The following is an 18394-nucleotide window of genomic DNA, read 5'->3' on the forward strand; positions in this document are numbered from 1 at the left end:
CATTGAAATGTGCAAAGGTTACACCTATCTTTAAGAAAGAAGAAAAGGAGGATCCAGGAAATTACAGACCAATATCAATTCTACCTGTATTGTCAAAACTATTTGAAAAGCATGTAGCCATTCAGGTCTATAAATTTTTCGAAACATACTCTCTATTCCATAAAGCTCAATCAGGATTTAGAAAGTACCACTCATGCCAAACAGAACTTACCAAATTAATTGATCTTTGGCTGAAGGAAATGGACAATGGACATATGACTGGGATTGTTTTCCTTGACTTCAAGAAAGCCTTTGATCTTGTTGATCATGAAATTCTGCTGCAAAAGTTGAACTGTTACAGGTTTGACAATCCTTCTTTAAACTGGTTTAGATCATACCTAAACCAAAGTCTCAACAAGTAAGCATTGGCAATATTAGCTCTCAAACTCACACTATTCATTCAGGAGTCCCTCAAGGCTCAGTTTTGGGCCCTCTCCTCTTCCTTATCTATATCAATGATCTACCATTAAATAATGAATCCACAAACACAGATTTGTTTGCAGATGATGCAACCTTGTATACATCTAGTTCTGATACTGAAGTTATCCAAATGAAATTAAACTCAGACCTTATCAGAGTCCAAAACTGGGCACAACAAAATAGGATGGTAATTAATGAAGGTAAAACAAAATGTATGATTTTGGGGACATCACAAAAGCTACACAAGTCAGGGAACCCAAAACTGTCTCTTGCAATAAATAATCATCCATTAGAAAATGTCAAACATGAAAGGCTTGTAGGTGTGTCTGTAGATAATAATTTATTATGGAATGACCATATTGATAAGCTTTGTAAAACACTGTCATCCAAAATTGCCTTTCTCAGCAGAATCAAGAAATATTTACCTATGGAAACTCGCAATCTTTACTACAAGTCATATATTCTTCCAACAATGGATTATTGTTCTAATGTATGGGGAAACTGTGCTAAATCTGAGCTTGACAGGATTTATAAACTTCAGAAACGAGCAGCACGTGTAATTTTAGATGCATCTGTTGATCATCCCTCAAAAGCATTATTTACAGAACTCAAATGGTTCACAATATATGACAGGATAGATTTTCACAAGGCAGTTCTTTTATATAAATGTCTACATGGAACTGCACCAGAGTATCTTCAAGACTTATTCAGGCCTTTTTCAACACAATACCAGTTGAGATCAATATCACATGGAAACCTTCTAATACCAAAACCAAGAACAGAGCAATTTAAAAAGAGTTTTCAATACTCTGGTACAGTTCTGTGGAATAAGCTTCCACTACATGTAAAATCTGCTGAAAATATTAGAGCATTTAAGAAAAGATATCATGAGCAAATATGTGTTTCTAACAGATAATGGAATTTAATATTTTAATACTAAACATGTTAAAATAAACAGTAATTATTGCCATCTTCATATAATGTGCATTGTTATACTCTCCTTAAGAGGGCCTCTGGGGAGAATAGTCCTTGACTAATGAGTCACCCTCTATAAATAAAGCATTATTATTATATTATTATTATTATTATTATTTTAATTTCATTTGCAAGATTTTTTTCAGCTACTTTTACAGGTAAGTGATAGTCTAAGATAACAGATAGAAATAGATGGGTAAATGTAAGAGGCAATTCACGCTGAAGGAATCTGACGATGTAGAGGGCGGGGAGATCAGCATGACATTTTTCATTGATACTGTGGTATTATTAAAAGCAAAAGGTGTTTTTCCATAAATGGAAATCAAAGACCGTAGCCTTCCCAAACATATACAGACTTAAAACAACTCTGACTGATAGGATAAGGGAGATCACTCACCAGAAGGTACGTCCACACTTGCATGTGACTGGTATGGTATCATATTGAGCAACTGTAACTACATGTCCACACTCAGGTGCTGGACACCAACGGAATAGTCTATTACACTGAAATATTAACAACACATAAAGTATACACATCCCATATCTACCTTGTGAAACATACAGTATTTAATGGCAGGTCGGTACAAGCTTGGCTATGTAGTGCTGATTAAAATGTTACTTCTACAATATAAAGGGAAATTGCAAACACATTTGATAGATAAACCCTCGATATAAAATAAAAGATGTTGTCCTTCAAGATAATAGGCCTAGATTCCTATAATGCTGCACAAATATAAATGTTGAAGATTGATAGAACATACAGGAAAAAATCCAAATAATAGTAAATATTTTTTGTAAAACTGAAAAGGAAAACATATCAGAGTTCCTTAAAGAGTAAACAAAAGAAAGCAAACGTTTAGAAGGGTAAGGTCCATTAATATACATGATCAATTTTTTTTATTTCAACTGCATTTTAATAGAAAGTCAAAGAGTTTAACATCATAAAAACGCTGCATGATCGCACTGATATAATAAAATTTGTCTCGTAATTTTGAATTCAATACACTGTACAAACATATGCACTAATGGCAGTAATAATTCCAATTAGGGTTCCCTCTCATGGAGTTATGGATCAGTGAGGTATATATCTCCCATTAGCGACACAATGCCATCTCATATCTAATTTGTTCAATGGTGGGTTGGATGTTTTGAAACTTTGTTTATGGAGTTTTCATTCTGTAAATATTGCCAAGTAAATACCAAAGAATATATCAACTGACCTAAAACCCAAGGTCCTCGCCTAGGATCTTCTTATACAAAATGGATGAGGATGACTACAGAACAGGTTTATTGCTCTCTTATTTACCCTTCATTCTGATGTCACTGCATAATCAATAGTATTGTATGCTTTTTCCAGACTCTATATGAAGACCATTTATCTATAAAACTTGGTAAATTAAGGGTACATCAAACTGAATATTGTGCAATATTTTCTAGACAGCCTGCTGAATGAACTGTGTTTGCCACAATGAAAGAAAATAAATGTTACAATGGAATCCGAAAGTCATTGCGCCATCTTTATGACCTTTCACTTTTTGTTCTCAAAACTAATAAGTTTCTTCTGTACCCTAAGTGTGAAAACAAAGTTCTATATCTGCATATGGTGGAAAACTGGAGAAGCCATTTTTCTTGATAAATCACGATGACCTTGATGGTTTGACCACAAGATCCATAGGGTTCTCTCCCCCTTACTTGCAAGTCATCCACAAAATTTGTTAGCTGTAGATGGTGAACAACTTTAGTTATTGTGCACAGATGAAATTGTTTTGTTTTTTCTATATGTTAATGGCATAGTTAACACATTATTGGCTCGTGCTGAAGAAATGGAATTCAGGTGCCTTTCCCAAGGACAGATGGATGTAGAGTTAACATCATCACACATTCAGTGGGTTTATATAAAAGTGAATATTAAACGTTTTGCTACAAATAACTGTAACTCACCTCCACAAAACTTTCTGTTATTATCTTTTGGTACTTTAATTTTGCTTGGGGATCATGTACTACTTTCCTGAAAAGAAAAATATTCATGTGAATTCAACACAGATATGGAAACCAAATTCATTATTATTACACATGAATAAGCTGTAACAACATATTTATGTATACATTTTAAAGAGAGTTTCATAGAAGCAAAAGTTGCAACAGAGGCTAATTTGCAAAATGTTAGATTTCCATACACCTTTTCATTTGACACACAGTAGATTTAAGAGACTCTAAGTTATCTTTAACACATATTCAAGCAATCAAATTACAAAACCTCATTAAATAATCATTATTATATTTCAAAACCTAATTAAGCAACACAAAGGAAGAAGGCGTTCAAATTTGCAGGGGTTTGGTTCAGAAAAAGCAAGATAATGGTGGTTAAGAAGTTCAGCCAATGATGCTTCAACAATCTCATCTATAATGTATATTAGTACCACAAAACAGAATGTGTTACAAAAAATCCCAGGGAATTTTGCACTCATATTTGAGGCTATTTGGTCACCTGACTTCAACAATATACTTGTTAAAGGAAAACTTCAAACAAGGAGCACAGGGACTAGATGTGGAATCCATGCTTGAAGAATTGCTTTGCAAAACACCCTTTTTGTTTGAGCTACAATGACCATGATCAATGCCATTTTGACCCTTTGGCTTCTTCCATACCTTAATTGCAAGCTCTTCACAAACTTTGATCATTGTATGTCACATGGCATATAACTAAAGTTACTTTTAAAAAAAAACTATTCTGCTTCTTTATGTCACTTTAACAATGATCTCTGACCTTTTTACAATAAAGACAACAAAACGTCTTTCTTACCGAAGATCTTTAGTCACCCACATGTCTTAGTAAAGGTACATAGTATTATATTGAAAAGTTTATGATAAAGCTTTGATTTTTCTTTACAGTCACAGTGTCCTTGGGGCAATATAGATGATGTGATAATTACAACAAGGATACTCGATATGCCAGATAAACATCATTTGAATTAAGACAAACTAGACTTCAGAAGTCTTTTAGTGAAAACCCCATGTTGATATGACCATCCATTCAGGAGGTATAGTTATTACAAGATTTTTAATATTGCAATCATGGTGGCCATGCTGGGTGTTAGACTGGCACCATATCCATATATGACCAACTAGACATAATAGAATGACTCGAAGCAAAACTTACATTAGGTTCTGATTAAGATTAGTAATGAATAGTTTCAAGATGGCCACAATGGCAGCCACATAGCAGCCATATGTGACCACTGTATATATACAACCATCTAGAAAACAGTGCATGACTTTAAGTCAAAGCATCAATATAAATCTGAATGAATATCAATAACACTATTTTCAAGATCATAAACCTAGCAACCAAAATGACTCTCCAATCTGCACCATTTTCATTTTGTACTACCTAGACATCGTCAGAAGTAATTCAGTGAAAACCCGATGTCATTATGACCATCAACTCAAAAGAAATAGTGAAATGTTTTTCAAGATGGCTACCTTGGCAGCCATGTTTACTGTTTGAGGGAACAAGTTTCATTTGGGTTCAACTAGACATTTGAGGAAGTCTTTCAATGAAAACCCAAAGTTGATATTACCATGAACTTGGATGAAGTAGCAATAGAATTATTAATAATAATACTTATTGGTGCCATTGGACTGATTTCTCATTGTCTGATGGAGTTTTGTCATTTCTGGAGACAAAAAATCAGTAGCTTTCCATTGGTTGGGCTGGGTCACATGAATAGGCAAAAATGAACATCAAATGAGTAGTGTATTCTGTCTATTGCGAAGTACAGTCGCAATCAATGGTATATATAAGGAGAGAGTAAAGCAGTCAGATTCATTCTGTTTTTTGAGTCATTCTCACTTCTTTTGTTCTCGTTGCAAGTCTGCAGACATGTTTTATTTTGTACTTAGATATTATTCAAAAGGAAAAATATTTGTTTGGACTGTTCAGTGGAAATAGAAAGTGCTCATTTTGGTTTATAATATTATTTAGGAACTATGATAAATTATTAGAAGGAATTCTGGACTATGCTATCTTGATGTCACAGTTCTTTAAGAAGCAATACATTTCCAGTTTTTAAATTTACAAAGAACATTTTATTTAGTTAGGACTTTCATAGACCTTTATAAAGATTGGGTTGGATTCACTTCAGAATATTTAAGTTCCTCTCATATTTCCATTTATATTATGAATAACTGAATTATTTGTAAAGTTTTACGAAAATTGTTTGTTCTGCTTCTTTCTTTGTGACCACAGAGTCATAACAGACATCAATACCAGTCTCGTAATGTAAAACCTATGTCAGTATGTGGTAGTCATATTGGTTGACAAATTGACAAGAAGTTCAGGGAGGCAAATGTTGCAGCCATGTTGCATATCACATTAGTACCATCTTCATTTATGACTAACTGAACATTACAAGAAGTCTTTAAGTGAAAACTCTATGTCAATATGTGTGTGTGCTTTGGATATTTAATGCAGCTTTTAAATTTTTTCAGTCATATCACTATGATGTCTGCAGTGTGGCAGTTTATAGCGGTTTCTAGCACAGGGGCATCATGCTGCAGAAATGTATCCTCATGTTTCACCCAGTCACATTATCCTGACACCAGGCCAACCAGTCCTCACACTAACCTCTTAATGCTTAGCATCATGTGAGGTAGCTGCTAGTACCATTTTTATAAGTCTTTGGTATGACTCAGCTGGGGATCGAACCAATGACCTCCTGCATCTGAGGTGGACACTCTAACCACTAGGCCACCAGAGCGGTTGAGTATGTCAAAATGACCATCCATCCAAGATAAGTATCAATAACAGTGGCAATGATCTCTGACAGAACCATGAGCTAACATCATAAAAGGTCTTAAAGTGATTCATGAGGATAGTGATGCAATAATCATCATGTCTACTTAACAGCTACTGGATGCACAAACCAGACCTATGCATGAGTGAGTAAAGTTTCATGGCAGTCCTCCTAGCAGGTTAGAAGGATTAGCAATAACAAAATGTGTATCAATATACAGACAACTGATGAATGACAAAAGGTCATCACTTAGGCTCCTTTTGATCAGTTACCATTACACCTAAACTAATAAATAATGAATTGATTTTTGAGTATTAATATAAACTGTGATGGTGTTGAATGAAGCTAGCAAACAAATTGATAAATATTTCCAGAAATGAAAGCTATATGAGAAAGAAAGAAAAAAGATGTTTCCTTCAAGAGATGAAGTTCCTAAAACTCACTTCCATAGTTGAAAGCACAGTCAGAAGTAGAATTTGTAGTATCTAACCAGTGAGGGTTTTGTGTGCCCATCGATCCCCATATCCAAAGGGGGAATAATATCATCTGATTCCTTTAAGCCCAAGGAGATGACCGTATAATATTACTGTCGCTAAAAGAAAGTCATGGTCATAACATCTTTCTGACTTGGGGAGGCTGGATTTAACAGGTAGTAGCCATATTATGACTGGGTAACAAAAATTAAGGAGAAACTAGCTTGTGAGTTAGTTTAATACTGCTTTATTTGTTTTAATTTATATAATCCTAACAACAATGCATTTCAATATAAAAAATTTCGGAGTAAATATTTTGACTACTCTGTTACTTTCAGAAACCACTTACATAACAGTTACATCATCGACCAGAATATCACAATCATATGCAGCACAGGAGATGGCATGGCCCATGCCTTTATCTTCGATCTTGGACGTGAGGTATTTGCACCAGCATTCTGAACAAAACTTGTGGCCACACTCCATCCCTGATGCATCCTGCAAGATGATGCTAAAACTTTTTGTACCCTTAAATTCTTTTATCAGTACAACACATATTATTAAATGTGTCATATTCTTTTGCAAAATCAGCTTTGCATTTTTATCAAGTCCTTTAAATTTTCATAAAATGGGGTCTACTGAGAAGATTTACATTTGCAAAAAAAGAAAGAAAATACTGCAAAATGTTTCATAAAAATCAATGAAAATTATATACTATTAATGTTATCTTTTATATCTGTATTTTTACCTCCAAATCCTAATGTGTTATAACTGAATCAAGAAGAAAAGCTCATATTTCAGATTGCTTTTAAAATATACCAATATACAATTTAGATACGTCCAATGAACAACGCATTGTTTCCTAAGTATGTTACATAGTGGTTAACTCTGTGTTTTTAAATGATGCATTGAACAATGAATTTTCATGTTCTGAAAAGACTTTTTTTTATGAAAAAAAAATGACAAGACCCATGGTTTATTAAGAGCTTTCATGTCACTGAGTCATTATGAATTTTATATTAGGCAAAAATCAGAATGCAAATTCATGACTATTGCAAGATAGAAGTTTACATTATCAGCAATACTAACAAGCTATGAAGACATGGCAAAACTAATGCATCCATGCCAGCATGAGACTGACCAATTTCAAATATTTTTTAAACATCAACAAGCATCAAAATGATACTGTTCATATCCACAATGTATCCTTCACATTTTGGACCATTTTGGATGAAACTGACTTTATAATTAACGAAAAAGGAACTTAACTTGAAGATTCCCATGTCTGAATAACTTTGATAAATTTCAACACTTAACTAACCAGCTTTTTATCAGGATTTTGTACTGAGAGTTCCATCAAAAGTCCAGTGTTATCTTTATGCATAATAGTTTCAAACAGACTAAACCAGTGAAATCGGTAATCAGTAGCTGTAGTTCTCTAACCAGGTGTTATGTGTCACTCAGCTGTACTTAAAAAGTGGATCATGTTTAACCAGTTTGTAGATGACCTCTATAATTCTCAGCGAAAAAACGAGACATAAATCAATAAAGCCTGTTACATAATGATGGATCGTAACTGAGAACGGCACAGCGTAATTCAGGTATGGTCCACCTTTAAATAATAGAAATTTCACTGCGTGGCAGTGAACTTCAGTGCTTATCACACACACATAAGTGAAGAATGGCCAATTGCATGTTCTATATACAGTAAAACTTTGATTATCTGTCAGAGTGTGGGACAGAGACCATGATGGATATAAGAATAGATGGATAATAGAATATGTATATTAAAACTATTATACAACAGACTGGGTTATTAAAATCATAATATCTACATATGTACATGTACCTGTTTTTAATATTTTGATTTACAATGCCGTAATGGTTAACAGAGACTGATGGTGAATAGGATGCCAGATATTTGAAGCTTTACTATAAATAAAAAAGTTAAAAAGGACTAAACTGAAAACAAAACATTATGTGGAACACAGTTTCTCACCCGTGAGTGGCTTTATGATGAGATATTGGGGATAAAACCTGGAATACTTCCCCCACAGGATACAACAAGTAGTAATACTGTATTAATGTTCCAAATGAAAACGGCATTTCATGTAGAAGATAAAAGACTTGAAAATCTTGCACACCCTAACGTGATGTTGTTGATGCTGTTGCTATAGTTACCACTGGCAAAGTGATTCCTTTGTCTTGCTATTCTCATACAAGATAAAACTCAGACTACTGATTATGGATTTTAAGATTCATTAAAATCAAATATTTTCTTGCCATTTTATTTTTTAACATACTGTTTGCTTACAGAAGTGTTCTTGCCACAGATTTCACATGTGGTGTTATCGGAGGAAGTGGGGGCATCTAATCTTGTCATTCTCTGCAAATGAAGAAGGTTGATCTTAATGACTATTTGCAATTTGTACAGGGGAGGGGGTGAGTTAAGGGGGTGGGGATGGAGGGCTATGGCAAAGCTTATGATCAGATAAATAAAGTATACAGTCTTTGCATTTTGACCTAACACATAACAGTGTCTCAAAAATGAAGAGGTGTAATATACAGTTTTTACAGTCGCATTTTAATTAGATCTCAAACTTAAATTCATTAAAAATTAATTTTTCAGTACTCCAAAAACCAGATAGCCAATTTATGCCTAGATTAGGTTCTTCATGTATTCTTGTTTGTCCTTAATGAAATACAGGGAAATTTTATGAATTTATGCAGCCACTTACAGAATGGGGCCAATTGGCACCCTTCATTTGATAAAGTGGGCTAATGGTGTTCCCTAATGGGCCAACTTCATAATTAGATATTATTTACAAGGACTATTTTACATGCTATTTGCATGAATTACCATATCAATAATCAATTTTATCAGATTTTCATTTTGATGCCTGACGATAGCCTAACAGCACAGGGGAAGTCAAAGTCTACAACTCTATGCCCTTCAAATTTATGGTTATCAGACTTTGCCAGGTTTCAGCTTTCAAGAGATTTTTTAAGGGTGTGAGAACATTTTCCCCACCTTTGTAGAATCCAATTCTTCTTTCTGTTTGACTTTTGTCTTGGTTTTGTGGGTTGTCCATTAAAGTCCTGATTATCTGCAGTAATTGTTATCACTTTCTCAGTGAAACTGGGGCAGATAAATCAATTATTCATTATTTCACATCTACCTCTAAACAAGCTTCACTGACTTTACAAATCACAAAATTGCGCTATCACATTACTGGAATCACATGCTTACTAAAGTCACCAAGACAAGAAGACTTTTTTGTTCAACAATTATAATAAAACAGGATTGGAAATCACCTTAATACTTTACTTAATTTATTTCATATTTTTGTCATCGAGAGTATTGTGTTGTGTATGTCTGTACCATGTGCTTAACTTTTGTTCATAAGTGTAGATTGTAAACAATGATCATTTTGTAACAACATATTACACAGCTAACTTTTGTCCATGAATGTAGACTAAACTTTAAGATAATATATATTTTTGCAAACGTTTACTTGGATTTGAGTTTAGGACATTGGTTTTCCTCTTGTAAATTATATAGCTGACATGATTTCAGACAGGTTGACTGCTAAAATTTAAGGAAACAAACCTGACCTTGCTTTGAATTTGAGTTCCATTAACATTAGATATTATTTTCATAAATGGTTATTGCGACATAGGTCAAAATGGGATGTATATAAAGTTGTTTACATCAGAATATTGTATTCCTATTTTAACATCTGTCAAGATAAATCAGTCTTTTAGCTGTGTTCAGTATAATTTGAAAGGATTTCTGTATTTAAACTATTCATTGGAATTTTAAAGTGCTCATTGACTTTTGGACTTAATTATCCCTTTGGGATTATTGTGAATTCATTCAAGAAAATTCTGGATTATATTATTTGTGATTCAACAAGACTTTTGGCATGTTAGCACATTCAAACCTACTGGTACATCAGCACTTTCAAGATTGAAATTCATTCGGAACACAACTGGACTTCATTCAGAATATTCTATAATTTTGGATTTGTGATTAAATTTTTAGGACTACTTGTGATGTAATTCAAAATAATGTAAATTCCTTTTAAATTTTCATTTTGTATTTTAAGGGAATAAATTATTTGTTGATTTTTACAAGACTTGTTGCTTTTGCTTCTATGATACTTAGTTTAAGACTATGTGTTCGATAATGGTCACATGCCAATCGTATTTTTAACCTCACAACCAAGGAATATTATGGGTTACACCAAATATCCAGCTATGTATAGAGAATCCTGGACTTTGCTATATATGGGATTAGGAAAATGGGGGGAATATATAGTCCAAACATAGCAACCAGTGCACTCGAGAAAGATCATCCAATGAATTTTCTTTCTTTTCATAAACTGAATAAATGAGTATTTCGCATATTTAAAGATCGGTTGGCACATCTGTATCAGATAATAGGTAAAAACAGTGCCTCTTAGTTTTGTTTTAGCATCTTTTTGGGCACATTAGATTTCTTTTTCTTGCAGAATTTTGGTGTCTATTTTGCACCAATCACACTGATCTACTAATAGTCAGGTGAATGTATGACAGTCCAAATAAGGTTAGAAATAAGTTGCTTATCAGTGTGCCTTCTTTAGCATTAATGAATGGTGATCATTATTTTAATGCATTAGTTTACACAGCTACTAGCAGATGATTCTACTGATATATGAACTTGTCTTCGTTAATTGTTATGCATCCACTAAGCTGTAATTATTTCGATAACTCAAATTGAACCATAATCTGTGTGCATCAAGCCACATTTAAATTATTCCGGAACTACAATGTAAAGCATAAATTATTTTTCATACTGGGTATTAGCTCACCTCAGAACCTGGATGAAACACTGCATTAAATGAAAAGGAATCAAATGTCCGAGTTAACAAAAAGCACTTTTTTTTGCTTGAAGTACATTATAGTTCAAAAAAAGAATTTTTTGTACTTCTTTCTTTAAGCCATGTCAAACTAAAAAGCTAATGACCTTTTGGAACAATTGAAAGTTTAGTTCAAGGCAAGTTATTATTTAAATCCATGTGCCCTGGGCTTGTGTTAAAAAAAATCCTATATTGTCTTGTTTAATTAACAATCATACTACTCACTTCAAGCATTTTGTGGTATTTTGAAAACATCTGACTGGAAGTATGTAATACTAGAGAAGCAACCCTATGATGATAAGATTAACATCTGGGACAAGATCTGCATAACCAAATTTGACCATGCAAATTAAAAGATACACAAGGGTCCACTTGAAACTAACTCGACAGTGACAGTTCACTCCCAATAAGATACTTTTAAAAAAACTCTAATGAGAGCAAAACCATTGGGCTACCAAGAAAGCAATCTCATAGCCCAACTTTATCTATCCTTACCACAGACTTTCCTACAACAAAAGCAATACCTAATAATTCTAAACGGATGAAGATTATAACCAGTGATTTGATGTTCACCAATAAGAAGTTAAAGTTACGAATTGAATTTGGATTTGAACATATGAATTGCCCACATGATGCATTATTAAAGTCAAAGCTTTCTTCAAATGGTCATACATCTACAAGAGCGAGAATGGTGTACAGCCATATTTCTGCCAAAACAAGTACATGTAGTAAAAGTCATAATCAATCAATATGTAATTTTACAAAACCCATGCTTGACCAATCAATGGTTTTGAACAGCACTAATGATCTACCTACTTCAGTCTATGTTATGTCATATTCAAACACCCATGGTCTTCCTACTTTCCTACTGCAGTCTATGTTATGTTATATTCAAACACCCATGGTCTTCCTACTGCAGTCTATGTTATGTCATATTCAAACACACATGGTCTTAGTACTGCACTCTATGTTATGTCATATTCAAATGCCTGTGGTTTTCCTGCTGCAGTCTATGTTATGTCATATTCAAACACACATGGTCTTTCTACTGTAGTCTATGTTATGTCATATTCAAACACCAATGGTCTTCCTACTGCAGTCTATGTTATGTCATATTCAAACACACATGGTCTTAGTACTGCACTCTATGTTATGTCATATTCAAACACCAATGGTCTTCCTACTGCAGTCTATGTTATGTCATATTCAAACACACATGGTCTTTCTACTGTAGTCTATGTTATGTCATATTCAAACACCAATGGTCTTCCTACTGCAGTCTATGTTATGTTATATTCAAACACACATGGTCTTAGTACTGCACTCTGTGTTATGTCATCTTCAAATGCCTGTGGTCTTCCTGCTGCAGCCTATGTTATGTCATATTCAAACACCCATGGTCTTCCTACTGCAGTCTATGTTATGTCATCTTCAAACACCCATGGTCTTCCTACTGCAGTCAATATAATGTCATATTCAAACATTTTCATAGACACAACTATAGAGATTTATGCTGCTCTCATTGTCATTGGCTCCTGCTATCTGCTAATTACAAGTGACACACTCAAATCAAAAGCAAAGCTACATGGTAATCACAAACCATAACTCATTAAAATGTCTTCAGTAAATGGTGAAAATCAAACTTGATAAAATCACGTTAATGTCGAGATTTCTACCAATCCATAAATCCATCTAAAATTACTGAATTCAAACAAAATGTGTGACATTTGTGAGGATACATGATTGACATGGTTAACACTTCACTCACATTTCGTGAATATATTGGGAACATAAAAAGAAAGTACATACTTTGGCAGGTCTTGATCCTTGATCTTTTCTGAATGGACTGATGACATGAACCTCTGCAAACAAACTGTCCAGGTCACCACTATGATACCTAAAATGCAAATGTAATTATCAGTACTGAACCGACAAGTACTGGAAGAAATAACACAAATTCCATCATGCTACCCAATAAGAGTACTAGAATTGCACCAGTGTTTAATGGAGAACTCGTGTTATTTTTCTTGTTTCAATCTCAGTGACCTTTGACCTGCTGACCCCAAAACCAAGAGTTTTTCTTTACCCTAAGTGTTAGACATACACAAAGTTTTGGTTTTTAGCTGTAGATGATTATAAGAACTCAAGTCATTGTGCATACACCAGTGTTATCTTCATTCAGTCACAGTGACCATGAAATTTGTGTTTTCTGTATGTATGTTTGTATGTATGTATGTATGTAATTGATATTTGTGAGAGCTTAGCACTGGCTGGGGTGTATATATGATTCAACTGGTACTTGTGTGAGCTTAGTACTGACCTGTGTGTAATTTATATGATTCAGTTGGTAGTTGTGTGAGCTTAGTACTGACCTGTGTGTATATATGATTCAATTGGTACTTGTGTGAGCTTAGTACTGACCTGTGTGTATATATGATTCAGTTGGTACTTGTGTGAGCTTAGTACTGACCTGTGTGTATATATGATTCAATTGGTACTTGTGTGAGCTTTAGTACTGACCTGTGTGTATATATGATTCAATTGGTACTTGTGTGAGCTTGGTACTGACCTGTGTGTATATATGATTCAATTGGTACTTGTGTGAGCTTAGTACTGACCTGTGTGTATATATGATTCAATTGGTACTTGTGTGAGCTTTAGTACTGACCTGTGTGTATATATGATTCAATTGGTACTTGTGTGAGCTTAGTACTGGCCTGTGTGTATATATGATTTTATTGGTACTTATTGAGAGTTTTAGTGCTAACATTTATTTATATATGGATTTAATTGGCACTTGAGTTTGGTACAAGCTGGTGTGTATGTAAACATGGATTTAATTGGCACTTGTGTGAGTTTTAGAACAAGCCAGTGTGTATGTAAAAATGGATTTAATTGGCACTTGTGTGAGTTTTGGTTCAAGCCAGTGTGTATGTAAACATGGATTTAATTGGCACTTGTGTGAGTTTTGGTTCAAGCTGATGTGTATGTAAATATGAATTTAATTGGCACTTGTGTAAGTTTTGGTACAAGCCAGTGTGTATGTAAACATGTATTTAATTGGAACTTCAAATAATTGTTAGAGTATTTCACCATCATTGTTGTTACTTTGAATCAAAAATGCATGGATAACATATGTGCTATCAGGAGCACTTGCATTTAACAATAAAGTTTCTTACCAATACTCAGAAATGTACATTTATCTACGCTACATGTATATTTTTTATTCAGGTTGAGTACTACTGTACTGTAAATCTTAAGCCATAGAGAATTTGCGGAGGAGAAAGTAAGAATCAATAAATCTGATTTTTCTAACATTATCCTTTCTTTAATTTTCAATAATACTACCACTTCAATACGATATACTTTTGTTTCTTTCTCCCCTTGTTACTGATCTTGTATATCAATTTAAGGCAGTGAGAGGAACCAAATACTGATACATACATATGCATTGCAATTTTTTAAAAAGCCTTAAATTTTTGTTTTTAAAAAGGGCTGAAAAAATCAAACATATGCAAAAGAATAATTTATTACAGTAATGAAGTTGAATTATCAAACATCGGAGCTACGTTGATTGCTAATAACAAAAACTGGGCATTATATATATATCATGTGACTCATTTTTCATTGGGTCTTTATTTTTGTGTTTGAAGTAACCATGAAAACATGAAAATTGGTACCCTCAAAGCACGAGTCCAAAGATGGGACTGGCAATATACTGGCCAAACAGAATTTCCAGGAAATTAAAGATAGAAAGAAATTTCTTTTGTTTAACAGCTGAGTGTGGAAACCATCTCTGATATTCTTCAGGAATAAAAATATTTTAGAATTAGCTGCTGTGGTGCACATATTATACATCTGATTGCAACCATTTGTATTTAGGACCAATAAGACATCAGAAGAAGTATTTATATGACCTTCTATTTTGTAAAAGTAACAAATGACTAGATTTTCAAGATAGATGCCATGTGGCCATATTGGATAACAGGTTGACACCAGTTCCATTTAGGACCAACAATACATCATAAGAAGTCTTTTGGTAAAAAGTATCCTATCGATATGACACTGGAATCTAGGAAAAAAGTAGCATTGAAGAGATGTTCAAGATAGTTATTGTGGCACCCATTTTGGAAGTCAGATCAAAAACCATTTTTGTTTTTAACCAAGTAGACATCATAAGTGGCCTTTAAGTGAAAATTTCATACTATTACCATTAATCCAGGAGATGTGATATGATGTTTGCTATACTCGATATCTAAGTAACATCACATTCATTCAGGACAAAATAGACGTCACAAGTAGTAGTTTAGTAAGAACCTGACACGTTGATACAGACATCCATTTGGGTACAGTGATAACAAGATTTTCAAGATGAGAACCGTGCTTACCATCCCAGGTGTGCAAATGGCAGCATTTTAATTTAGAACCAGTCCAGGTGCAAAATCCCTATTTCAATGTTACTTTCATTTGTGCAGGACATGCAGCAAAAAATGGATTTACAGAATTGAAACTTTGCTATACTGTACATCAGATCAGCAACACCAACTAGACATAATATGTGTTTTAGTACAAACCCCATGTTATAAACATCCATATGAGCTACAACATGATTTTCAAGATGTTCCTGATGATCTGCAGCATTTTCATACAAGACCAAATATACACCATACAAAATCTCCTATTGAAAACTGTGGCCATATTGGAATCAAATTAGCACCATTTTGATTGCGGATCAACTTTTAGTGAAAACTCCATGTTTACGTGATCTGTTCTGGAGGATTAGTGATAACAAGATTTTCAAGATGGCCACTTGATTTAAAAGTAATACTCAGTGGATTCTGAACAGCAGTGACCACAGTTCCATCTGTGATGAAATTGATATAGGCATTGAAAAGATTCTAGAAATGCTGGAGAAATACACCAATGCAGGATTGGGATGGATTCTTGAATTATGCAAATCGAGGTCCATCTCTCACTCTATCACCCATTTTGTGGATCCAGTTACAGAGCAACACCAAACTGGGTCCCGCCAAATTCAGTTATCAATGTGAAAATTTTTGAAAGCATGTTTTGAATGGGCAGTTTTGTCAGTGCTATATCTGGTTAGTGAATGCCTTGAAAATGTTGACAAAGCCTGGGTGTTCTCAGTGTTGGTGATATGGAATTTCCTCTGCAGATGACCAAAGGTACTGAAAAAATTTGAAACACTTAACCCAAGTATCGCTGTTAATGTGTTCACATATGACAATAGATTTTATCCACTGGCACAATCTTCCCATGTACAGAACGGATGAACTCAGATTGATTAATTGTTGCTGAGTGAAATGAAAGAATTGGAATTGGTATCATACTATGTTTGAATAAAGACTGGCTACTTAACTGACAGTGTCAACATCATAGCAAGAAATATCCATGCAAAAACTGCTCACCGGTCATGGCTTTTACATCAGCTGTATTGGTGAAAAACTACAGGGCACAATCATGACTGGGACTGGTAAAAATTCTGCATTACAGCGAAAGATGAAAGTCCTGTATACCAGCTACACGGATTTTGAATGCATGAATGTTGCAGTAAAAATCTCTTCTTTTACATACATGAATGTGTCCAGCTCTTCTACCAAGACACAAATGTGCCCAATATTGATTAGACTGAGCAAACTGCCACAAAAATTCTGTACAGGTTTTGCTTTATAGTGGTTCAATGTGATGGCAAGAGAGAGCAGCAAATCCTTTATTGTGCCCAGAGTGCAAGCTTTCTAAAGTTGAGTTATTTCTCCGATCAATCGAAGTTACAGCAAAATGAATTCAGCAGCAGATTCACCAGCAGATATAATTATGATGGGTGATAACATTCCTGAAGTTTCTGCAGCCCCTCACCAGTAGATTTGTGAAAAAGCTTTCACTATCAAGAGCAAAGCCTTCCTTCCACCGATTTGGGTAAAGCCCTGGTTCCAAAGTTTGTGATAACTGAAGAATCATGTGAGCTGTACTGTATACCAAGGACCTGTCCTTAATGGCTAATAAAAAGTTGCTAGAGTGCTCTCCCTTCTCATGTTGATAGTGTAATGCACGAGAAGTTAATCTCATTGAATATTCAATTGATTGTTTGACAGTTACACCAATGCAAAGGGAATAGCTACTTACCAGTTGCTTCAATAAACAGTGATCATTATTTTAATCCATTAGCTCTGTTTGAGGTTGCTGTCCATTGATTTAACTGATACATGTCCATTAGCTCTGTTTGAGGTTGCTGTCCATTGATTTAACTGATACATGTCCATTAGCTCTATTTGAGGTTGCTGTCCATTTGATTTAACTGATACATGTCCATTAGCTCTGTTTGAGGTTGCTGTCCATTGATTTAACTGATACATGTCCGTTAGCTCTGTTTGAGGTTGCTGTCCATTGATTTAACTGATACATGTCCATTAGCTCTGTTTGAGGTTGCTGTCCATTGATTTAACTGATACCTGTTTTCATTATGTTCCTAATGGAGATGAACTGTTATGAAACTTAAAGATATTGTTTAAAAAAATGAAAATAGCACTGATTGAAAAAATAATAAAAAAATTTAAGTAAAATATTAAAGAAAACGTCAATAATTAGCACTGCTTACATCCAATGAAAAGTATACAGTATTTAGGTACAAGATACTTGTTGACATAACAAGTCATGCAGATGACCCACTAAGACCGGCTTTGAAAGAGGTACTATGACTGCCTGAGGTGTAGAGATTTTCTGTAATGGTAACTTCTACAAGTCTGTCATTATTTAGCATGACACTTAGTCA

The 18394-nt window shown here is 34.2% G+C and overlaps 1 protein-coding gene across 1 annotated transcript in view; it reads right to left on the bottom strand.

Moving 5' to 3' along the window:
- LOC149801708 (E3 ubiquitin-protein ligase arih1-like) overlaps positions 1–18394 on the bottom strand; it is a 119834-nt gene that overhangs the window by 67946 nt on the left and 33494 nt on the right. The window contains exons 4-8 of the mRNA XM_089955988.1: positions 13414–13501; positions 9018–9089; positions 7053–7201; positions 3376–3442; positions 1832–1938 (exon numbers count right to left, since the gene is read on the bottom strand). Of these exons, the coding sequence (XP_089812114.1) occupies positions 1832–1938; positions 3376–3442; positions 7053–7201; positions 9018–9089; positions 13414–13501 (483 nt within the window). The remainder of the gene's footprint in view (positions 1–1831; positions 1939–3375; positions 3443–7052; positions 7202–9017; positions 9090–13413; positions 13502–18394) is intronic.

Source organism: Sinohyriopsis cumingii, chromosome 4, assembly GCF_028554795.1.
Source record: "Sinohyriopsis cumingii isolate HCF-2022 chromosome 4, ASM2855479v2, whole genome shotgun sequence".
Classification (NCBI taxonomy): Eukaryota; Metazoa; Mollusca; class Bivalvia; order Unionida; family Unionidae; genus Sinohyriopsis; species Sinohyriopsis cumingii.